The sequence below is a fragment of the Rhinopithecus bieti genome, unplaced genomic scaffold (genome assembly GCF_001698545.2).
Source record: "Rhinopithecus bieti isolate Rb0 unplaced genomic scaffold, ASM169854v2 scaffold_18466, whole genome shotgun sequence".
Classification (NCBI taxonomy): domain Eukaryota; kingdom Metazoa; phylum Chordata; class Mammalia; order Primates; family Cercopithecidae; genus Rhinopithecus; species Rhinopithecus bieti.
The window spans coordinates 395,778-421,043 of NW_016809319.1; the positions used below are offsets into that span (position 1 = coordinate 395,778).

The window sequence follows — 25,266 nt, forward strand, 5'->3', positions numbered from 1 at the left end:
TAGCCAGGATGGTCTCGATCTCCTGACCTCGTGATCCACCCGTCTCGGCCTCCCAAAGTGCTGGGATTACAGGCTTGAGCCACCGCGCGTCTTCTTTTGTATTGTCTTTAAAACCAGAGCCAGCCAGGCTTGGCGGCAAACACCTGTAATCCAAGTACTTTGGGAGGCCGAGGCGGGAGGATCACTTAAGCCCAGGAGTTCAAGACCAGCCTGGGCAACATAGGGAGAAGACAGACCCGCCCTCCGCCCCCCATCCCATCTCTATAAAAAATCAAAACCAAAACAAAACAAACAAACAACAACAACAAAAAAAACAGAGCTGTAGGATCGCCGATGAAGCCGCTGCCACATTTCCAAATCCAGATGTTGGACACAACCATGTGCAAAACTGCCGCCTTTGTCACTCTTTGTTTTTGTCAAGTGTTGTGAATTAACCTCTTGTCTTTGCTTGTTTGGTTGTTTTTCAGGAGTTAATAACAACTTTATTGAAGTACAGTTGATATATGCAAAACCCCTACACAAGTTGAATGTAAGCAATTTGTGAGTGAGGACATATGCATACATTTATAATACTATTTCCACAATCAGGGTAATAAACACATTTATCAACTCCAAAAGTTTCTTTGTGTTCTTTCATGTGCATGGGTTGCGAGAAGACTTAAACATGAGAGTTATCTTTTTAACAAATTTTAAGTGTACATTATAGTATTGTTAACTGAAGGCACTATGTTGTGCAATAGATCTCTAGAATTTTTCATGTTTCATAACTAACATTTTAATTCACTGAGCAACAACTCTCCTTTTCCCTCTGCCTCTGGTCCCTCTGACAATCACCATTCTGTTCTCTGCTTTTATGACTTTGACTATTTTAGATACCTCATATAAGTGGAATCATGAAATATTTGTCCTTCTGTGACTGGCTTATTTCACTTGGCATAATGTCCTCCAGGTTAATCATTCATGCCGGTGCAAATGGCAGAATTTCTTTTTTTATAAAAGGCTGAACAACATTCCATTGTATGTATATACCACATTTTCTTTGTCCACTCATCTGTCAATGGACATTTGGATTGTTTCCTTATCTTGGTTACTGTGAATAATGCTGCAGTGAACATGGGAGTGTATATGTTTCTTTGAGATTCAAATTTCGATTTTTTGGGGACGTATACCCAGAAGTGGGATTGCTGGATCATGTGGTAATTCTATTTTTATCTTTTGAAGAAACTCCATACTAGTTTCCATAGTAGTGGCATTATTTTAGACACCAACAGTTGTAGAAGGGTTCCAATTTCTCCACATCTTTACTAACACTTATTTTTTGAGTTCTTTTTAATAAGAGACATCTTAATAGGTGTGAGGTGGTATCTATTGTGGTTTTGAATGGCATTTCCCTGATGATTAGTAATGTTAAGAGCACCTCTTCACATACCTAGTGGCTATTTGTATGTCTTCTTTGGAGACATGTCTACTCAAGTCCTTTGCTCATTTTAAAATCAGGTTATTTGGGATCTTAAGTTTGTGTGTGTGTGTGTGTGTGTGTGTGTGTGTGTGTGTGTGTGTGTGTTTGGCTGTTGACTTGTAGCAGTTTAAAAATTTTATTTCGTATATTAATCCCTTATCAGATAAATGATTTGCAAATATTTTCTCCCATTTCATAGTTTGCCTTTTTCCTCTGTTGATTGTTTTCTTTGCTGTGAAGAAGCTTTTTCTTTTGCTGCGTCTTGTCTTATCTCATCACCTGGATCTAGGTTTTCTCTGCAGCACTCACAGAACTAGTCTTTATATTCTCTGGCACTACCGTGTGTGTGTGTGTGTGTGTGTGTGTGTGTGTGTGTGTGTGTGTGTTGGGAGCTTCATAGGCAGAGAAGGTTTTTTTTTTTTTAAAAGGAGAGAATCTGAACACATACAAGCATACAAGAAGATTCAATCCTGGGACTTCGCTCCAGGTGGACGGAAACTGACACAGACAGTTGGCTAAAAGCAGTCCTTGAAATAGATGACGGGAGGATCCAAGGGTCTTTCGGTCCAGAATGCCTTTCTTCTCTTGACACAGCGTCAAGACAAGACTCCATTCAGAAATTTCAGAAACTTGAGTCATACATAGTGGACTTTAACCTATCACGCCTAAGGCTTCACCTTTAGATAACACTATATAATAAACCAGTAAAAAAGAAGCGTTTCGAGCGGGGGTGTAGCTCAGTGGTAGAGCGCATGCTTAGCATGCATGAGGCCCTGGGTTCAATCCCCAGCACCTCCACAAGCCTTTTCTTATACTTTGAGCATTTCGTTTCAGTGTTTGAATACTTCATTTCAGTCTTTTCTTTTTTCTTTGTGCATATATTACCTTGTGTTTTTTTCTACTCACAGAGAAGGTAAGCCATTTGGTAGTCATTCATTTGTACTATGGGTCCTAACACTCCTTCAGCCTCCCAACCTGACTGCTTCAGCACAGCTTTATAGTCATTTACTGAAATAGAGAAGCTGCTTATTCAAGATCCCCTGACAGTGAAGCAACAGGCATGCTGGCCATATAAGACTCTTCTCCTTTGCTGCCGTTTCTCAATACTATTAAGAAATCGGGGGTGGGGGTGGGGGGTGGGAAGACAGAAAAGAAAAACAAAATCGCCCTTGGAAAACATCCATTAGATTTCTCTCCTCCCCGCCACCTTTCCTCATACTCCCCTTACATTTCCACCACTCACAGAATCTTGGTTGGGCGGCAAAAGGTGGGTCCAATCACTAGTCATGAGAGCGCTGTGATCCCAGCTTTCTCTAAATAAGGAATGTTTAGAATTTTGTCCGAAAGAAAGACACTTCTGGCGAAACTCCGAGACTTTCAAAATACACAGTTGAGAAAATTATTTTCAGAGATGGAAAAAGCCGCTGGTCGCTCTCAAAGCGGTGTCAGTCTTGGACATAAAGGGTTATGTTTTCCTGTGGAACAGAAACTTGTAGTTCACCTCCCTTGGGAGGGAAAGACCTTCTGGTTTCCTACAGCCAAAGATGAGCCGAGGGGCCCGGCGCGGTGGCTCACGCCTGTAATCCCAGCACACTGGGAGGCCGAGGTGGGTGGATTACCTGAGTTCAGGAGCTCGAGACCATGGCGAAACCCTGTCTCTACTACAAATAGGAAAAATAGCTGGGCGCGGTGGCGCTCGCCTGTAATCCCAGCTACTTGGGAGGCTGAGGCAGTAGAATCGCTTGAACCCGGGAAGCGGAGGTTGCAGTGAGCCGAGATTGCGCCGCTGTTCTGCAGCCTAGGCGACAGAGCTATACTCCGTCTCAAAACAAAACAAAACATTATAGAGGAGCCTAGGAGACACTGGCAATGCAGGCACTTTCACGGCCATTCAAATCTTGGGCCTCCGTAAAGATCTGGCTTCAGGCTCTCTCCTTCGTCCCTTCTTCTTCTGCAACCACCTGCCTCCTACTATCTCCCCACTGGTTTTCTTCACCACCTCTTGTCATCTTCACCTCCACTTTCTCCCATTCCCGTTGATTCGGTTCCATTGCTTGCTCCTACCTAAATTTCCCCCAGCAGCTCAGCTCACTACAGTTTCTGCAGCTTCACTTTCTAGGTTGGCGTTCTCAAGCCTGAATGATAATCATCTGAGGTAGACCTTACAATTGTAAAGATCCCCATCTTTCGCCCTATCCGGTGATTATCGGTTCACTACGGAGCTGTAAGTTACAAACGGGAATACCAGTGAAGTTCTCAGGGCAGTTCCTCAGGCTCAGGAAACACTACATTCCAGTCTAAAACCTTTTGACTCTTTATTGGAGGTTATTTCTGGTTGGCTCTGTTATAAATGTCGCCTTGCCTCTAAACCCCCATCTCAGTGACTTTCCAGCCACAAGTGAGCCTCATTCAGTTAATTCTAGCAGGGATGGGGACAGGAGACAAAAGTTGGGATGGAACCGAGAAGTTGATACATAATTTGTTCACGTATTCAGGAATATACAGATTTTGCACAAACAAGAAAAATATTAGACAGAAAGTTAAAAGTAAAAGAGAAGGCACAATGGTTTAGGATTACCTCCTAAAATTTATGTGGACATATTTGGACACTCCAAAATTTAACAACAGAAGGAAAGTCTCAAAAAAAAAAAAAAAAAAAAAAAGAAAGTGTCTATTATCTGTGCCATTGTGATGGCTGAGGTTTCAGAATCTCTCCAGGAGCACGGGGTAAGAGTAAGGAGGTTGTAACAGAAGTTTAAGTCACTTAAACTTAAATGCCTCCTATGTGTTTCTTTGTAGGTCTCAGGTACGGAACTGAAGCTTCCCTGAGACAAAGGCACTGCTGAGTTTCCTGATCATGATGATTCACTGAAGAGTTTGCTAGAGCAGTGACTGTGACAGCATACACTTAGGTTTTTCTTTTTTCTTTCTTTTCTTTTTTCTTTTCCTTTCCTTTCCCTCTCTTCCTTCCTTTCTTTCTTCCTTCCTTCCTTCCTTCCTTCCTTCCTTCCTTCCTCCCTCCCTCCCTCCCTCCCTCCCTCCCTCTCTCTCTCTCTCTCTCTCTTTCTTTCTTTCTTTCTTTCTTTCTTTCTTTCTTTCTTTCTTTCTTTCTTTCTTTCTTTCTTTCTTTGAAACTGATGTTTATTTGCCGTCAACCTTATTTCCATGTTGTCCAAGAGCCTGTGCAAGAATAGCTTAAGACCATTCAGTGGTTGCTTCTACCCATTCGGTGGCCTGAGCAGTGTGAGCTACAGATCAGTCTTCTGTGGCAGGCTGAGTGCTCCAGTCTTCAGTAGGTAACTGCTGGATAGGCACAGAGGGCACCTGCATGCCTTCAGACCTGTCTGCAACCTCAGGCTGAGTAGCAGTGAACTCATAAGCTGGAGCAGTCCATTCACCCTGAAATTCCTCCTTGGTCACAGCCTTTTCAGCAGCAGCCTGCTCTTCTTTTTCAATCTCTTCAAGATCTCTGCAGAAGCAGGGATCAGGCATAACCTGCCACGGGTGTTCACGGGAAATGCTGCCACTTATGTGCTGAACTTTGGGGGCCAGCATCCACCACATCAAACCCACTGAGTGAGCTCCTTTGTTGTTGCATGGAATGGCAATGTACACATAGCACAGAGGAGAATCTGTGTTACACAGAGCAGTGGTAGGTAGGTTAACATGAGATGCCTCCGTGAAAGACTGGTGGTCAACCCTGGGGCCGGTAACCACAGGAAGCCATGGCTCCCCAAAGGCTGCCTGGATCCCCTTAGTGAAGGTTCCAGGAGTGAAGAAGCAGCCAGCAATTGGAGTGGTTCCAGTGGCAGCAGTAGACTTCAGCACGGCCCTCTGGCCAGTATTCCTAGAGGATATAACACTGACATCAGCAGGGTTTTTAATGGCAGCAATGGCAAGAGCAATGCCATCACTTTTCCTTTTATAGATGTACTGTTCCATTTGGAAGTAAAGATCGGTGCCACCAAAGTGGGTTCTTGCTGCAAGGAACTTAAGGACATCTTCCTCCTCCATTTGCAGGACATCAACTGCTCCGGACATCGTGAAAGTTTCCCTTTAAGTTACAGCGGGAATCCAGAACAACGCCGTACGGACTCTTCTGTGGGTAACGCGGAAAAGCACACATAGGTTTTCATTTGGGACTTGTTTTCTTCTTCCATCTGGATGTAGATTTACCCAGACAACTTTCTGAGTTCTGCTTTTTTGTACCTCCTCCTAGCATTTCTAATTGGGTGGACAGTCAGAAGCAGTGAAAATTCAGGGGCCCTGGTGCAATGGTGTGGGAAATCTGTGATAGGGTGGAGACTACCTGGAGAAAGAGAAACACACTGGAGCTCCAACCTGAAGCCAAGTGAGTTAACTTTGGCCAGGCTTGTTTGTGTGTGAAGCTTTGAGGTCATAGGGCTTAGCTATTCCCTTTTCCTGGAAAGGGGTGTCCAAAATACGGATTCCCTCATGGATTACAACGGCCAGAGTTCTACTGCTTCATGGGGATGTTTTGTCTTTCATGGCTTTTGATAGCTGCCTGAGAGGTGTGTTGAGGGCTCCACACTAAATACTGTAGGGTTATAAACCGCAAGAAGTAAAAGATGCCCTGAGAATCCATGCTTGGCAAAATGGAAGGTGGTCCAAGCTGTTTTTCACTGATTTGGCGACCCTGTGGGCCAATCAGGAGGCAAGGATCAGGAGTCAAGTGAAAGAAGGCCTATCATTTTGTCTTTGCCCAGAAATATTTCAGACAGCAGCATGACCATAACATACCTGATGGGGATAGGCCTGCCGGGGGACTCTGTGACTTAGCTGGTTAAAACCTCTGAGCTGGGTTTGGGTGTCAGAGAAAACTGAGCTTGTGATTCATCCTTGCTCCCTCTCCCACTCCTTAAGGAACTGGGAGGAGCGTGCTCTTAGTTTTTTCCAAACAAAGGAAATTTGATGCTATATTTGGAATTTCAACTTCGCATTTAAAACTTCCTTTTCTAATACAAAAGGTAGCATGCAAAGGCTTTGACCAAGAAAACTGGTATCGATTTTGATACATTCACCCACACACGATTTGTACCAAAAAGAAAGTGCAGAACAATGATATACCATAATTTTTACTGACTCTTTAACAAGTGTTTCTTTCTAGAAATTCAGGCAACTTTATCTAGTCCTATTCCTCATCCACACCCCTTTGGCCACACCTGCCTTTGGAGCCTTTGGTGCAGTGATATGTGAAGTATGATTAATTCATTTAAGACTCAAGAACAAAAAACCCTGAAGTTCATCGAGGAAATGTAGAAAGCAAATGATTTAATTACGCTATTTGGCAATGCTTCTGAGATTTTTACTTCAGCTAGATGTTTTGGTTTGGGGAATGGGGGAGGGGGGATTATTTGGCGTCTTCTATTACATAGTTATTTGGTGTTTTCTATTACATATTTTGTGTACATTTCCTGTGAAAGTCGATTTAATATGCAATAAAAATAACTGCTGCCAAAACCCAAGACCTAACTTTTTTTTTTCTTTTTGAGATGGAGTCTCTCTCTGTCTCCCAGGCTGGAGGGGCCCGATCTTGGCTCACCGCAACCTCCCCCTCCCGGGTTCAAGCGTTTCTTCTGCTTCACCCTCCCAAGTAGCTGGGATTACAGGCGCCGGCCACCACACCCGGCTAATTTTTAAATTTTTAGTAGAGAAGAGGTTTACACCACGTTGGCCAGGCTAGTCTACGAACTCCTGACGTGAGGTGATCCACCCACCTAGGCATCCCAAAGTGCTGGGATTACAGGCGTGAGCCACCGCGCCCAGCCAAGACCTAACCTTTAAAACCTTTTGGTAGATCGCTTGCTGCAGGCTGTAAGCTGTTCCAGCGAAGGAGAGCTAGCTGTCTTCAGTCATCCAAATTATGTTTTAAGCGTTCGCTAGGCAAAGCGCTGAGTGCCACCTTACATTTGGACAACCTTTACCTACTAACTCACTCAGAAAAACTTAGGACTGAACGCCCAGCTCCTCTGTTGCTCACAATTCAATTCTCAGCGGCAGAGGCGGCTGTTGGAGGAGCCCGAGGAGAGATGCGTAAGGCAACCAGTGGGAAGATTTTCTGCTCCTCAGCCTTGGACGACCTAATGCTCATAAAACAGAGATGAAAGGAAAATTTTCTCTGATTTTTTTCTTATTTCACAAAACTTTTTCTTATTTACTTTCTTTTTGAGTCTCGCTCTTTAGCGATACCGCCTAATGCATGGGTCCGTAGTGTGACTGCAGGGTTCGTGCTTCCTGCCAAGGAGACCTGATGGAAAATTTATCTATTTATGATTTTTTTTTAAGCTGGGCTACAAGTCGATATCTACATATAGTTAGAAATGATAATACCATGACCCACAAGAAGTCCTTGTGATTTGTGCCCCGTTTCAACGTCTGCTTGTTTCACTCACGTTAGCAATATATTCTTCTCACGCTAAGTTTTATAAAAAGCCACAGATGACTGCCCGAATAAACAGCATAGTATTAAAAGCAACACATTTGATACTCTCCTCTTTTTATAGAAGTAGGGCAAGCGTGACAAACGCATGCAAAGAATGAGAAAGGAGAACGAAGAAAACGGACAGCTGGAGGAGCCGGGGGTCGAACCCGGGGCCTCGTACATGCGAAGCACGCGCTCTACCACTGAGCTACACCCCCTACCCACGATGATCTCCTGTTGGCTAATATATAAAATATCACTTTGTTTTCAGTTTGTTGGTTTCATTTTCTGTTGGTTGGAGAAGGATCACTGGATTAAATTCCACTACTTTCGTGAAATCACTGAACTGGATATAGTTTGGCAGCTAACAGTATCCTAATACATTTATAACAGTATACTAAGACACTAAGATTATAGTCCAAATGACACAGTTTCTTATCCTTGGACTTTCCCATTCCAGTTAGCCTGCTCCAAGCTCCATTCACAAGCAAACTGCATGAAAGCTACTTTCCTCCATCAGCAAAAAGCACAGACTTCCAACATTGAGGACTGTTCGGTCATGGAGAAGGATCCCTGATTTTAGTCTAGACTTTTAATCCAGAGCTCTTCCAACTGAGCTGTGTTTGCCACACTTCTACTTTCTCCCGCAATACTGACTCAAATGAAATGCTGCTCGGTCCAGAGGCAGCCTTCCGCGAGTTGAATTCACACTGTATTTGTTGGAAGCTGTGACAACATCCATTTTCCAGTTGACTCTCAGTGCTCGTTAATGCATCACGAACTCTGAGATTGTCCTCAATTTTGGTTCCACACCTCCATCTCTAACCCTCCCTTAAGAACTATGTTCACAAAGGATTTTTTTTTTAAACCTGCAAAATTTTATTAACTTTAATGAATTGACGATTTTCCAGACTAGAAAAATAAACAGGGCAACAGCAAAAGCAGAACAGTGAAGCAAGGATGGGCGACTGAGCAAAGCTATCACAACAGGAAAGTCTGCTATACATATAGATGTTTGAAAGAATAAAGCCGGAGAGTCCTGGGAATGTTCAGAGCGCCATCAATGAATGAAAAAAATGCAAGGAAGTCCTGGATAGCACAGAGCTAATAGAATTGGATTGGCCGGCAGGGGAAGAGCATAGTTAATAGCTATTCTGTCCCTGGGATGCTTTTTATCACTTCCATAACGAGTCTGAAAAAAAAAAAAAAAAAGTGGTGTGTATCACAGACAGGCACAGTTCTAGGAACCTGGGACACCTGCTAGTGGATGCAGAAGCTCTGGATTGGAAGACCGCACAGAAGGAAGAAGGAGGAGAGGGAAAAAATCCTCTCCATCACTTGAATTTATCTGAAAGCCAAATGTTCTCCACCACAGTGAATGAACATGATTTTGTCTTCAAAATTAAAGCACGTTGGTGGTGGGACTTTCCTTACTTTTGTTTCTTTTTTCAAGCTCCTTCACGAGATACAAGAGCCCTTATTCAAATTCTTGTGTTCTATTCCAGCTACGTGATAAAGGTTTATAAATAGTCTGTGTCATAGGAATTCGATTTGTTATCCGAAGTGTTTTTCCTGGGATGGCTGGAAAACCATCCTAATTTTCCCCCACTGCTGTGTCTTAGGACTACACCCAAGTAATTTCCACTGCTAGTGTCTTCAGGATTAGCTATTACGGCAAAAAAAAAAAAAAAAAAAAAAAAAAAAAAAAAAAAAAATCCATGACATTCTTTTTTTTCTTCCTCTTCGTGTTCTCTTCCGTTCTCCTAACATTGCTAGAAAGAAAGATAGGTGAGAAGCTGGTTTAGTGCTATTGCATTCGTGATGGTTGAATACCACATTTTTTTTTCTTTTGTTTTCTTTCTTTCTGCTTCACAGAAATCATGCTTTATTTCTGTGTGAGCCGGGGGTGGGAAAAAAAGAACTGAAGGCATAAAGTAGGAGAGAGGCTTCCGCATTGCGTTACTGAAGGTATGTGTGGTATAAAAGTACTTGGGGAAATCGAATAAACAAAACCATGGAAGTGCTGAACATTGAACCCTGGACCTCATACACGCAAAGCATGTGCTCTACCACTGAGCTATACGCCCGAAAGATGAGCAAGACCTTTTAAATTTTTGATGAGTTCAAATTATTACATTTTACGCTTTTGCTGTCATATCTACAAAATCTTTGCCTAACCTAGGGTCACAAAGATGTTTTCTTCTAGAAGTTGTATAGTTTTATGTTTTACACTTAGGCCTGCGATTCAATTTTAGTAGATGCTTTAGGCTTTATAGTATGCATGTAAAAAATCACACTGTAACTTCAAGTGGTATTATATTACTTCATGTATAGATAAGGTAGATAAGGACTTTACACCACTATATGTTCATTTCTTCTCTACGGAGTTTGTGCTAATGTTAACAACATAACCTCTCCATATGTTATAACTCCACAACATATTGTTACTATTTGTATTCTAAATAATTATTTTTAAACATATTTAAATAATAGCAAAAAAATTCTTATATTTACTACATCCTTATAATTCCCAGTGCTCTTCATTTATTTGTGTAGATGCACATTTCTTTGTGTAAATTCATTTTTTATGTTGAGGGGTGTCATTGAGACACGTGGTACAGATATCAGCCTCATGTAGACAAATGTAATATGGGTGTGTAGTAGAGAAAGGTGAATCTAGAAGAACTCCTGAGTTTTCTAATTTACACCAGAAAAAATTTTAAAAGTCTTCAGTTGTATGAATGTGAAATATTTCTCAAGGAGGCATATTCCCTGAACTTTTCTATCTCCAGAAAAAAACTTAATACATTAGGCTATATAGACTTTTATATTCAGTGGAATTCCTTTACTAATGTGGCTCTAGGGACTATTACAATTTTACATAAAAATAAGAAAAGAATTTTCTGAAGACAAAAGGAAACTAAACTTCTAAGACTTTAGTTAGTGTACTATTATTATAATCCTAATAAATTTTCCCTTCTCACCATTCCTAGTCAACTAATAATTTTACAGCAAAAAAAATTTTTTTTTACATTACACATCTAGTATCCTGATGTAATACAGTTGTATTTTGGCAGTTCTTTTTGATATTGTCTTCCCTAAATTTAAGTCCTAAATTTTGAATAGTAAAATTTTATGATGTTTCTTACATTAAAACTAGCTCCGAGTTTCCCAGTCAGCTTCTGATCCACAATAAAGACTTGTTCGAGCTCTTAATAAAAAGAGGAATACTGAAAATAATTAGCAGCAATATGCTCCACACTTTAATTAGGTCAAAACAATTGTGACAATGGTCTGTGACAAATTCCACAATGTGAAAAACAAAGGAAAACAAAGCTCTATCAGTTCAAAAGAAAGAAACTTATTCACCCTAGGTTAATCGTGTACAAGTAAAACAATATTCATACAAACATGTTTCAGCAATTGTCTACCCTTTTCAGGTTGGACTGGGAATGTCCTAGAAGCAGATGCATTGTCATTTAGTCTGCAGTTCAGTAACCTTTCTCGTGGTATAGCGATGAAAGGAGATCCAGTTTAGTGATTTCAGAAATAGTGGGATTTATCTCAGTGGATTTTCTCCCGCCAACCATTATGTTTTGAAAATTAGAAATACTGACACTGATATATCAAGATGTAAGTGCAAGAGAGCTTGGCTATCACGAGAGTGTTGCTCGGTGGTAGAAAGCATACTTAACATGTGTGCTGTCTTGGTTTCATTTCCTGAAAATGTCGCTGTTCTTTAGCTACTCACCAACCACCACCCCTTCTTTTCTCATACACTTTACTCGCATACATGATCCAAAGGACTCCCTTTAGTGCTACTCCATTTGTACGCCATAAACTTCTGCACTGTCCAGGGCAAAAGACTATGGCAAAGACTAGATGGAAGAGGATAAAACAAAGGATTAATAGCTCATTCGAAATCATCACTAGGAGACAGAAACCTGACCCCACATTAACAGAAATTAACCTTGGGTTCCGATTCTCTGCATCTTTAAAGATTATCAAAGACAAAAGAAAAGAAAACAAAGAACACCATCACATTTTATTTTACTTTTATTTTAAATTTTCTTTGCTGTGTCTGGCTCAACCAACAGGATGTGGAACAGCAGAAAGTTTTTTGTTTGTTTGTTTATTTTTAAATTCCTGTCACTTATCTTCTGTGTCCCTCCTCCACCTATCCATTCCACACTGCCAGGGAATTGGATTCAGCCATCATATGTAGGAGTCAATAAGTTCCAAGTATTTCTTAGTGGGTAAATACATTGTATAATAAAAGCACTTAAGAAACCTGAAAGCTAAAAAGTTGGAAACAATCGAAGTATTGAAAGAGAAATTGAATGAAGTTTTCAGACTGCAGTAAGCTGAGATAGCTTGGTTGGGAGGGTATTAGACTGAAGATCTAAAGGAGAATGGTTCAATTCAGGGTTTTGGCAACTTTGCCTTTTCAGATACTCTACCAGCGATCTACCTTTGCAGTCTTAAAATTTCGTATGAACTGCATCTCTCAATTTATGTTTAGTAATTGATATTCAGGGGAGCAAAAGAACATGGCACACAAGCAAAGGAATTACATGTCTGCCTTCTTTTGCTTCTCCATATATAATAAAGCAATCGCGATGCCCCATGAATTTTGATGTGTGAAATAAAGATGAACTGTAAAATTCATTTTGATACTTACAATTTTATTTTATTTTTTCTTAATTAGAGTGACTTTAGACAGAAAATGAAAATACCATGACAGGCTGAAAAAAGAACGACTGAAAGGGAAAAGCTTTGTATTTTAGCACTTTTATGGCAGTTGCCCCGCTTTTGAATAAGGGACCCTGTATTTTCATTTTACACTGGACCTGTAAATTATGTCGCTGACCTTCATCAATATTAAATCGACATTCACGTACATATAATTGTAGTATCTATAATCGACATTCATAATTACAGATTATTAATTCATAGTTGACATTTTACAAATTTGGAGAATTGAAGACATTCTAACTCTTCACACGCCTATAGCTGAATTATAATCCCAAGAGCATGGCCAGTACCGTATTAAAATCCACACCTACAGTATACATTTCCTCTCTAAACTTCAATTCGTTGTTCTTAACTCTTTATATAAAATTGGAATACTTGAAATGACATTGCACAGAAAATCCCAATGTAAGATATGGCTTGTATTTAAAAAAAAAAAAAAGCAAACAAAAAAATAGGCAGTATACTATAATCACCGTACTGCTCTTTGCTATTTTTATGTAGTCTTACGTTTGGAGGATGTACAGTCAGTGTGTTTCCAAAGTCTTTGGATGCCACCTGTTATGTCCAAGATCAGGGGCGGAGGATCCCTGATGGTAGACAGGAACGACAGAAAAACCTCAAGTTTAAAGAGAGTTGGCATAGAAGACACTCTCACCTTGACCTAACCGAGGCCCCACTGGGATTCGAACCCAGGATCTCCTGTTTACTAGACAGGCGCTTTAACCAACTAAGCCACGGAGCCTGTGGAAACTGCCCTTGGTTTCCTTCTATCAGAGTATACCTTGGTATTTGCAGTAGAATTTAGATTTTCCTTTTAATTAAAACAAAAGTTGTTCATTTATTGGATTTTATTTGGCCTTTGATCCCACCCACAGACGTTCAAGACAGAGAATAACAGCTTTGGTGGAAGCACTGATTTGCCAGTCTTTTTCTCTTGCTCTTTATAACCTTACTGTTATAATGAGGCTTGGAGCCTCATTGCCTTATGGGAACTCAAGCCGAGGGAAAAATTGAAGCAACATCAAAAGAGAACGGACTATGAGAATATGAGAAATATTTTTATTTCAGGCTTTCTTTCTTTCTTTTTTTTCTTTTCTTTTTTTTTTTTTTTTGAGACGGAGTCTCGCTCAGTCGCCCAGGCTGGAGTGCAGTGGCGCGATCTCGGCTCACTGCAAGCTCCGCCTCCCGGCTTCACGCCATTCTCCTGGCTCAGCCTCCCAAGTAGCTGGGACCACAGGCGCCTGCCGCCACGTCCGGCTAATTTTTTGCATTTTTAGTAGAGACGGTGTTTCACCGTGTTAGCCAGGCTGGTCTCGATCTCCCGACCTCGTGATCCGCCCGCCTCGGCCTCCCAAAGTGCTGGAATTACAGGCGTGAGCCACCGCGCCCGGCCCATTTTAGGCTTTCTAAGGCATTTGACTTAATGTTTAGATTGTGCATCTGTGAAAGAAGGGAAGTGCCACAAGTTCTTTCACTTTAAAAGTCAACCCCTGGAAATGAGCTCATGCAGTTCCTATGATTTACACAAGTTTGAAAAGGAAGGAAAATGAGTAAAGGAGCTAATAACTTCAGCGACTTTTTCTAGGAAACTTTACAGCTCTTGACATAGAATCATAAAGAGATGGGAGACAAGGAAGACAGGAGGGAGGAAAACAGAGCGTTCTGGAGCTTTAGCGATTATATTGTCCCTTGAAAATGGAACTTTCTCTGCAAAGAGGAGAATTCAAAGGAGATTCACAGATTAGGACTACAGCTACCAAATGAGTTAGTGGAATATATATGTGTGTCCCAGGTAGATCGATAGATTCATGTAGCTCAGATGATAAGCATTCAAACTATTAGTGTAAGGAATGAAGATTCGAATCTCTATCAACAGTCTTTTATTTTATTTATTTTATTATTTTATTTTATTTTATTTTATTTTTGAGACAGAGTCTCACTCTGTCGCCCAGGCTGGAGAACAGTGGCACAATTCCGGCTCCCTGCAACCTCCGTCTCCCGGGTTCAAGCAATTCTTCTGCCTCAGTACTGAGTAGCTGGGATTACAGGCATGCACCACCACACCCAGCTAATTTTTGTGTATTTAGTAGAGACAGGAGTTTCACTATGTTGGCCAGGCTGGTCTCGAACTCCTGACCTCAGGTGATCCACCTGCCTCGGCCTCCCAAAGTAGTGGGGTTACAGGCATGACCCACCATGCACGGCCTAGAAGTACAGTATTTTCTAAGAGGGTGAAAAAACAATAATTCATTGCAACCTGAAGCTAAATCTGCTAAGATATGTTACAGCTAGTGATGATAAAATTATGAGAAGGACAGAAAGAGGCTTGGTTGAACAAGTTTAAAAAACTTGTGATAAATGTAAGGCTATTGTTATTTATTGTGTTATTCATCAACAGATAATTTGTGGAAAATATTTGATGGTATCAGGTGTTTTTGAACTGTAATGTCAACAGTGGACTTAATTTGCTCTGGTAGACCAGCCATCAGAAATTAGAAACTGAAGGTCCTGACAAGAGGGATCACACAGCAGTTTAATGACTTAACGCTGCAAAGTTGTGTGTGTGTGTTTTTTGTCTGTTTGTTTGTTTTGTTTTGTTTTAACTCAGGGCTGAGATGGAAATTTTTTGTTGAAGGGGAAGAACTGCCCTCAATTACTATGATCAGGCACTGAATGGCTTTGGAAGTTAGCTTTTGTTTCAGACTGGATAATGCTTTTTAATAAATTCAGCCCCAAATTACAAGGCAAAACAATGTTCATATACAAAACTTGTACCGCAGTAAAGTCATTTTGATGACAGCTAACTGCTAGAATCATAGTAATATCAAGCTGCCCTGTGCACTGCCTGTGCTGTCAAAAGTTAAAAGAGGCAATTCTCCAATCCCACAGAAATTTTCAGCAGATATATTCTCTGAACTCGAACTAAAGTACCAACAGTGTGTTAAAAACTTAATGCAAGTGCAAAAGCAATTTCCGTATTTCAAAATCTACTTAACTATGTAATTGAGGAGTTTCAAGTTAAGTCTCACTTTGAAGTGACTAACTTGCAATGTAATGACATGCTAAAAGCAAACATAAAGAGATGAACCTACTAGAATCCATAAATGTCTTCCATGCAATGAATATGCCCCAAATCATATACTCACAGATTAATATTAGCCATTTGACATCTCCTATCTTTATGAAAAGATATTTTCAAAGTGAAATAAATAAAATTATACTACAGGTCATTAACAGATGAGCATTAGCCAATGACTTTGATGATAGAAACACTAACTTTGAGCCCCCATCTGTAATAATAATTTTATTATAATGATGATTTAATTCTTCTCATTATCAATCATTACACTCAATTAGTATTGTATTTTGAATTTCATTAATAAATATGAGTGGACTTTTTTTCTCCCTTGTTATATAAGTACCTACATAATATCCTTGATTTGGCCATTTGATTTGCAAATCCTAAAATATTTACTACTTGGCCATTTACAGAAAAAAGTCTCTCTCAGGCTTATTTTATAAGAGCACTAATTCCATTCATGAAGATTCCACCTTCATCACCTAATCACCTTCCAAAGGCCCTACATCCTAACCTAATGACATCACTGATTAGGTTTCAACATATGAATTTTCGTTGATGGGGGCAGTCACAAATATTCAGATTACAGTAGGAGTATATTTAAAAGCCTGGAAAACACAATTAATTTTGCACAAGCTTACTTTGACAAAGAGTCCCTAGGTTGATCTCCAATAATTTCTATCTCCTAGTGTTCAAGTATTTGTGTAATACTCTCCCCTTGAGAGTGATTGGGACTTGTGACTTCTAACCAATAGAATATGGCAAGGGAAAGGGATGCCACTCCCATAATAATGTAAATATGTACATAAAACATACAATATGTAGTTTATATTATTTATATACATACATTATTATAATGTATAATAATAGGTGTATATAAGCCATTTTATATATAGATATATGAGCAATTTTAAATATATGTACACACACAAATGTATATTCAAAATAGAGCACAAAAACCCTGCCTAGGTCATTGATGATAACGACAGCATTTGGGGTGGAGTAGATCCAGAGATCGAATCTGCAGCGAAGAAGATTGAAATGACAATGGGAGTTGATAGAAACAGAAGAGAGAGAGCCAGAGTCTGGTATATTTGACAGGCTTGAGTCTCAGGGGAATGACAACAGCATTCACTCCAAAAGGACCTGTAAGCAGCAACTGACGTCTCTACTAGAGAGGGGAGAAGTTTTTAATACAATTCATTTATGCTGTAGATTCCAGGAACATGCTCCTATAATATGTGCTTGGCTGAATCACCAGACATTACGGGCGGATGGTCTTTCTGGGAAAGTGGAGGGAGTGTTTTCTGTGGAAAATGTAACTTTGATGCTGCATAAAGCTGGTGGCACGGAATGGCTTGGTGTGGCACTTTTTGCCTGGAAAAGACAATTCCCATTTACTTTGGATGGAGCATGTGTTCTAGAGCTTGTGTAATTTAGTTCACAAAACAACTGGTGATTTTTTTGTGACTCAAAGTTGTCCAAATTTGTGCGGTAAGAGAGATGCAGGTTTCTTTTCTTTGTTTTCTTTGTTTTCAAGAGCAAAGGAGTTTTGCTCTTGTTGCCCAGACTGGAGTGCAATGGTGTGATCTCAGCTCACCTCAACCTCCGCCTCCCGGGTTCAAGCAATTCTTCTGCCTCAACCTCCTGAGTAGCTAGGATTACAGGCATGCACCACCACATCCAGCCCACACCCAGCTAATTTTGTATTTTTGGTAGAGATGGAGTTTCTCCATGTTGGTCAGGCTGGTCTCAAACTCCCGACCTCAGGTCATCTGCCTGTTTAGGCCTCCCAAAGTGCTGGGATTACAGGCGTGAGCCACAGCTCCTGGCCTGACATGCAGGTTTCCTAAACTCCTTTTTTGAAACATTTATAGTGTGGCCTCTGACTTTAGTGACCACTTGGTTTCTTTTAAAAAGTGGCGAATTATTTGAGCAAGCACTAAATTAACACAAACCAGACCAATCATCTTTTCTGTGACCAAAGTCCTTTTTTCATGTTTCACGGAAATATCCTTAGACAAGTTTAAATTTTAACTGGGCTTATTTGAGCAAAGAACAACAAAATGAAACATGGCAAAACAAAACAAAAAAGACTGAAGAATCAGGCAACCCTGCAAACCAGAGCAGGTTCAGAGAATGCCAACCAATAACATGGTCTAACAGCATTTATGGGAAACAGAAATACAGTGGAGACAACCTCATTGGTTACAGCTCAATTTGTTAATTGGTTACAGAGCCTCCAGCAAGTAATTAAAGCTCAGCTACTGTATTTCAACTCCATATTAGTTTGGTCTGTTAGGCTTAGTGGAGGAGCCTAGTCCAAATCAATGGCCTCCTAGACATTTTATTCAACAGATACAACAGTCTTTATTTTTCCTTCAAACTTTTTGCCTTATGCACTCAGGTCTCCCTCTAAAATATTTTCTCGTAGTTTAAGTGAAACACAAAAACTATTTTCTGTCATAAGCTGGATTGTGTAATCCAATTTATGTTGATTCATCAAAGTTATTATTAGGACTACAAATTTAGACTACTGGGAGGGAAAAGGTAGAAATATCCCACAAACATAAGGGGATTGTCGTAACTCAGTGCAGAGGGTGTGTCTGTGCCCCCTGTTCATGTGATGCTGTGTCTGTGCCCTTCTCTGATGTCTCCATAAATGCTTAGGACTTCCACTACATTTCTTAGGACTTCCACTACATTTCTTCTTCTTCTTTCTCCTCCTCCTCCTCCTCCTCCTCCTCCTCCTCCTTCCCCTTCTTCTNTTCTCTGATGTCTCCATAAATGCTTAGGACTTCCACTACATTTCTTAGGACTTCCACTACATTTCTTCTTCTTCTTTCTCCTCCTCCTCCTCCTCCTCCTCCTCCTTCTTGCAGGTCTTCTCTTCTTTCTCTCTTTCTCTCTCTCTCTTTCTCTCTTTCTCTCTTTCTTTCGACGGAGTCTTGCTCTGTCGCCCGGGCCGGAGTGCAGTGGGGCAAGCTTGGCTCACTGCAAGCTCCGCCTCCCGGGTTCACGCCATTCTCCCGCCTCAGCCTCCCGAGTAGCTGGGACCACAGGCGCCCACCACCGCGCCTGGCTGATTTTTTGTATTTTTTTTAGTAGAGACGGGGTTTCACTGTGTTAGCCAGGATGGTCTCCATCTCCTGATCTCGTGATCCGCCCACCTCGGCCTCCCAAAGTGCTGGGATTACAGGCGTGACCCACTGCTCCCGGCCTGCAGCCTTTTCAAAAGGTGGTACTCTCTCAACAATACCCAGAGTCTCAGCTCAGCACAGGTAGAAGACAAAGGAGTTTTTCTGCGCTCTCGCTTCTTTCACTTCACGATTCAATACGGGGAGGACAAGGTAGCAAGTCTTTGTGGTGAATAAGCATCTCCTGCCTCCTCAGTTCACAACTGGCATTGTTGAACATCTACTTTTCTATCTTTTAGGAGAAGGTAAAGAAACAAGAAAATGGCTTCTTTGTTGGGGATGATCTCTTCTATACCTGTCACCAGGGGCAGTCTCATGGGTCTGTGACCAGTGCTGTTCATAGACTTTGGGCTCCACACATTGTGTAACAAAAGCCTTGCTTTTCATTACTGGGTTCTTCATCCCACAGGATGCTACTTTTTCCAAAGTACTTGAGCAGGCTGACTTTTAAAAAATGCTTCCACCTTGCCGGGCGGGGCGGCTCACGCCAGTAATCCCAGCACTTTGGCAGGCCAGGCGGGCGGACCACGAGGTCAGGAGATCGAGACCATCCTGGCTAACACAGTGAAACCCGTCTCTACTAAAAATACAAAAATTTAGCGGGGCGTGGTGGCACGCTCCTGTGGTCCCAGGTACTCGGAAGCCTGAGGCAGGAGAATCGCTTGAATCCGGGAGGCGGAGGTTTCGGGGAGCCGAGATCGCACCATTGCACTCCAGCCTGGGTAACAAGAGTGAAACTCCGTCAAATAAATAAATAAATAAATAAAAAGCTCCAGCCTTCTAATATTAATATTAAACTTTCCCCCAAATCCAAGAATAAACCTTCTTGAACTAATTCCTGATGCTAGTCTCAGGTGCATTAAAGATGAGGTGGAAGTGTGGTTAAGTGTCTAAGGAGATGATTTTCAAGTTAAGGTGATTTTCCTGCTCTCAGAACTTTAATTTTTCCCATTAAATTTTTGTGAACTACAAGACTGTAGCCCACACAGCAGTGATTGCTCAGAGTGGCTAGAGAGAGAGTAAGTGAATAACAAAAATGTCAACAAGTAACTTTGGTAGGGTAGGGGAAGCATTGGGAAGATGTTGGCAAAAGAATACAAAATTACAATTAGAAGAAGTTCAAGAAATCTATTGTACAACATGATGACTATAGGTAAAAACAATACAATATATTGAAACATGATGAGATTTTAAAGTGTTGTCACTACAAAAATAACTGTGATGTAATGCATATGGTAATTAGCTCGATTTAGCCACTCCACAATGCATGTGTGTGTTATAATTATAAAATTATAATTTTACTTGTCAATTTAAAATTTAAAATACAAATAGAAAATGTTTAAAATACAAACAGAAAGTAAACTTTTCTAGCATAGGATAGTAGCGCAGATTATCTTCCTGTAAATCAGGGTGAATTTTTTAAACACCACAGGAAATCGAGACTGCCACTCAGGAGGAAACCCGCACATCGTCATTTGCGGTGGAACATATTACACCAACCTACTGGAGGTGCCGGGGATTGAACCCGGGGCCTCGTGCATGCTAAGCACGCGCTCTACCACTGAGCTACACCCCCTCCATAGTAGTCATGGCTTTTTTTATATCCTAAACATTATAATTTCATCTTTGAGCGTTTTGAGAATCTGAAATTTAGTACAAAGATCCCTTATATGTGACTCTGTTTCTGAAACCTTTAGGTTTTTCATTCTATCTTACAGGTACATCAAGAGAAGAGTAATTTGATGCTACACAAAAATATTACCATTCCAGTCTTGTCAGCCCACCCCAAATTTGGCTTCCAAGAAGAGGCTTGAAGGGCTCTTCCAGTCCTCCACCTGAGAGGGTCCCAAGATGTAACAATCTCTGGCAGCTTGAAAATTTCTCTTGAGTGATACTTCTCTGTATAGTTTTGTTTACTGGAATCATGTTAATGGTTTACACAGCCAAATTTAAAAATAAAACTAACAACTATACAGAAAAAAAGTACTTTAAATTTGAAAACAAATAGAAAAAAAAATTTCAAATTAATATCAGAATTTAAAAAGAGAACCAATCCAGGTAAATGTTTTACACGGTAGTTTGACCTTATAACTACATTCTAGATACAAGAGAACTGCAAATAGATGATCTCCCCTGCAGTAGAACAGAATACACAGCCTCAAGTCATGGAGTTACACTGGCTTTTCTTACTTCTGTTGAACCAAAATAACATATGCAAGGAGAATGAAACATAGACAAGTTTATCCAGGAGAAAGCTGGGTTTTACTAGGATTCTATTAGAACTGAGTGAGGGAAACAAAAAACACTATCAGGGTCTGAAAAGGAACTCAAACACTGGACCATCAAATTGAAAGTTTAATTTTCTAACAAATTATTCAGGGTTAAAGACATTTTCATTTTCAAAATCTCTTCAATTAAAAAATATGTGGTTACTTCCTAACATATATATATATTTAATATATGTATATATAACATATATACGCATATGTTTTTAAAACAATTATTCTGTTTATTTATTTTTGAGACAGAGCCTCGCTCTGTCACCCAGGCTGGAGTGCAGTGGTGTGACCTCGGCTCACTGCAACCTCCCCTTCCAGGATTCAAGAAATTCTCCCTGCCTCAGCCTCCCGAGTAGCTGGGATTACAGGTGCCCACCACCACTCCTGGCTAATTTTTGTATTTTTAGTAGAGACGGGGTTTCACCATGTTGGCCAGGCTGGTCTCAAACTCCTGACCTCAGGTGATCCGTCCGCCTCTACTAAAAATACAAAATTAGCCGGGTGTGGTGGCGTATGCCTCTAATCCCAGGTACTTGGGAGAATCGCTTGAACCCAGTAGATGGAGGTTGCGGTGAGCCAAGATCGCGCCATTGCACTCAGCCTGGGCGACAAGAGTGAAACTCCGTTAAATGTAGTACGCTCTCTCTCTCCCCTTTCTGTCTTTCTTCGCTTGCTTTGTTATTTGAATTAGCAGGAAGCCTTGGGGACAGCTCCTTCTTCTGCAGCACACATCAAGCACTGATCATCCACTTCTAAGGCTTCCAGAGTAAGGCAGACAAAAGCTGAGGAAACAAAAATGTGTCTCATGTTTTTAGTATAGATGAGCTTCCATTTAATTGACATTACCTGAACATCTTGTGTTCTTCATTGTAGGGGCTGTATATTGCTTTCCTCCCTAAATTGGAAATGGGCATTTCCACCTTTTTGTTTTGTTTTATAGGCTTTTATTGGTTTTAAAGTTTTCTCAAATCCAGGATTTAGTGCTCTCAAACTGAATCATAATGTCTTTTCCATGAGAGTGATAGTTGAGGCACATTTACTACTAGGTGTGGGGAAGTTTGAGTTTTGAAGTCACTGAAATTAACTGGGTTTCTCAAGGGCAAGTTGGAATCCTACTTATAGAATCCAAGGTCGAGTTCTGACTGTGGTCAATATGACCCTGAATGTTTGAGGTAGCTGGAGATTACACGTGGATAATGTAATAACAACGGGTTACATTAAATGAGTGCATAATTCCTTTGATAAACCAACTTTTTCAGAGGTGAAATAATGGGCCACATAGCTCACAGCCAACACGTAGCAGGACAAGTTTCAAAGCCAGACAGATTTCCTCCGAAGCACCTGCTCCAGATATTTTCTTTAGAGACAAAAATCCTGAATTCAAAAGACAGTTTGAAAAAGAGTGACTTTTGGATTCATTTTCTCTTTGACAATGTCAGTATCACTCATAGGAAGACATGTTGTCTTCAATGTTGAACAGTTCTCAGTTCTCATCCAATCCTTCAATCAATAATTCTAGATGTCCACTAGGAAATTTGAAATCTCATTATCTGATCCATTCAATAAGTTTTTGTTTGTTTGTTTGTTTTGAAGCAGAGTCTTGCTCTGTTACCCAGGCTGGAGTGCAATGGCGTGGTCTCGGCTCACTGCAACTTCCGCCTCCTGGGTTGAAGCTGTTCTTCTGCCTCAGCCTTCTGAGTGGCTGGGATTACAGGCACCCACTGCCATGCCCAGCCAATTTTTGCATTTTTTAGCAGAGATGCGGTTTCACCATGTTGGCCAGGCTGATCTCCAACTCCTGACCTCAAGTGATCCACCCACCCCAGCCTCCCAAAGTTCTGGGATCGCAAGTGTGAGCCATCGTGCCCTAGTGAGGTCTTATATAATGTTTGCTGAAGATTTGGCAAGAGGTTGGTGAGGAAAGGGCAGACTTTGTCCTCCACAAACCCTGTTTTCAGGATTTCTAGTATGAATGTGTCTCAGGTTGATTTTATTTTATTAAAGCTCTTAAAAATCAGAGACAAAGAAACAAACTTCTGAACTCATATAAGTTAGTGGAGATTTTGCACCAGTTTCTCATACTCCTTGCTTGTGAACTCATTAACCAAAGATATTTAAAACAGGATCTAAGAATGCAGCCATTGAGTAAAGAAATGGAATTTCCTTCTTGGGGCTAGAATGTGAAGAGAGACAGCCAGGTGAAAAGAAAAAAGTAAAGTTGGCAGATAGAAATTGCTTTCCTCTGGCTAATTCAACATAAAAAATGTGTATTCATATTAATACCTTTGAAAACTTTTAAAAATGTCAATCAGTGGACTAGAAATACTGAGTAGCTGCGTAATGAAAAGCGTGGTGATCATATTGAAGAAGGGGGGAAAAAAGCAAAGGTAGCAATTGCTCTTGTACTACACTGTAAAGGTTCTGGCTCACTTGTGAAATAGTCACCTTTTTCTTTGCAGTTGATAATATCCATTTTAGCACAAAAATAATTTGCTTCTTCCACATGGGGTGTCTTCTGATGATAATGGATGTTTGCAGAATATATTTCATTTATCTATTCAAAAAGAAGAAAAAATGAGATGAGTGAAGAAATACAGAGAAGTAAATAGTGTGAAATATTTTGGCATGGGTAGGTTACCTAATTCATTTAATGCAGACTTGTTTATTTTTTCACTTATTATTTTTGGCAGTATTGTACTTCATTGAAAGCCATTATTCTGTTGTCCAATGTCCATCCACCCACTCACTTAGAAATTGTTGGTATCTATGGCCATCTGTTCGCATTGTTAGACCAAACTTTTGATGGCAGGTACTGTGAAGATTGAGGTGAAGGGAGGAGACCAGTAGGATGATCAATGAGAAAATGCTCTGCTCTTCTGCCTTCTCATATATTCATTGATGCTTTCTTGGTTTTGATCATCACACTGTGTTCACACAGATATTAAGATTAGAGGAAGACAGCAGACAGTTTGGGTATGCCAAAGAGAAGCCATAAAGTGCTGCCTTTAAGTGAAAAGGGGAAAGTTATCTACTTAATAAGGAAAGAGAAAAAATTTGTATCTGAGGTAGCTAAGAGCTATGGTAAGAATAAATCTATCCTTGAAATTGTAAAGAAGGGGAAACTTCTCTACTTAATAAGAAAAGAGAAAAATAATTCGTATCCAAGGTTGCTAAGAGCTATGGTAAGAATAAATACTTTGTCCGTAAAATTGTAAAGAAGGGAAAATAAACTCTTGCTAGTTTTGCAAAAGCTACTGCCACAGTGTGTGGTAAGTGCATGGAAAAGGCAGTAAATTTGTGGGTGAAATATGTGAACAGAACATGTGTTCCACTTGATGGGGTTTCTATGGTGCTGGCAGCTTATATGTTTTTCAGCTTCTCTCATTCTTACAAGGAAGTGAAACATGAATAGCTATGAAAATATCACTGGGGAAAAGAAAACAAAACAAAAAAGAAAGCCTGTGTAGAGGAAGTACCCTGCATTCCTGACTATGGCCTTCTTTGTCCTGGCGCCGCTCCTTGAGAAACCTGGCACCTCTCCTTCAGGAACATCATTTTTGCTTAATCCTTTCATATTCTAATTGATAATTAATGCCCGATAAAAGATAACCACTATGTATACCAAAAATATAAAATGATTAGAAGAATCTAGGTGGGAAATATTAAAACTCTGTATTTGTTTTGTAACTTTTCTGTAAATCTAAAGTTAGTTGTAAATTTAAAAGTCTAAAATCTGCACTAGAAATAATGAGAAGTAAACCGGGCATGGTGGCTCATGCCTGTAATCCCAGCACTTTGGGAGGCCGAGGCGGGTGGATTATGAGGTCAGGACTTCAAGACCAGCCTGGCCAACATGGTGAAACCCCGTCTGTACTAAAAATACAAAATTAGACGGGTGTGGTGGCACACACCTGTGGTCGCAGCTACTTGGGAGGCTGAGGCAGGAGAATCACTTGTACCCAGGAGGTGGAGATTGCAGTGAGCTGAGAGCATGCCACTGCACTCCAGCCTGGGAAATGCTTTGTCTCAAAAAAAAACAAAAAAAAAAAAAAAAA

General features: G+C 40.5%; 1 protein-coding gene and 4 non-coding genes across 5 annotated transcripts; 1 reads left to right on the top strand and 4 right to left on the bottom strand.

Moving 5' to 3' along the window:
* The first annotated feature begins 2,185 nt into the window (after window positions 1–2,185).
* Window positions 2,186–2,257, top strand: TRNAA-AGC (transfer RNA alanine (anticodon AGC)). The gene has a single exon. It is a non-coding gene; the product is annotated as a tRNA-Ala (tRNA).
* Window positions 2,258–4,714: 2,457 nt separating this feature from the next.
* LOC108540133 (40S ribosomal protein SA-like) lies at window positions 4,715–5,547 on the bottom strand. Its single transcript, XM_017889100.1, has one exon. It carries the CDS (start codon window positions 5,498–5,500, stop codon window positions 4,715–4,717), a length of 786 nt encoding a protein of 261 aa, XP_017744589.1. The 5' UTR covers window positions 5,501–5,547.
* Window positions 5,548–8,047: 2,500 nt separating this feature from the next.
* Window positions 8,048–8,119, bottom strand: TRNAA-CGC (transfer RNA alanine (anticodon CGC)). The gene has a single exon. It is a non-coding gene; the product is annotated as a tRNA-Ala (tRNA).
* Window positions 8,120–13,324: 5,205 nt separating this feature from the next.
* Window positions 13,325–13,398, bottom strand: TRNAT-AGU (transfer RNA threonine (anticodon AGU)). Its single transcript has one exon. It is a non-coding gene; the product is annotated as a tRNA-Thr (tRNA).
* Window positions 13,399–20,436: 7,038 nt separating this feature from the next.
* On the bottom strand, window positions 20,437–20,508 carry TRNAA-AGC (transfer RNA alanine (anticodon AGC)). Its single transcript has one exon. It is a non-coding gene; the product is annotated as a tRNA-Ala (tRNA).
* Window positions 20,509–25,266: the final 4,758 nt, after the last annotated feature.

Bases quoted from the DNA above. Each gene is read 5' to 3' on its own strand.
- LOC108540133 (XM_017889100.1), bottom strand. From the start codon at position 5,500: ATGTCCGGAGCAGTTGATGTCCTGCAAATGGAGGAGGAAGATGTCCTT.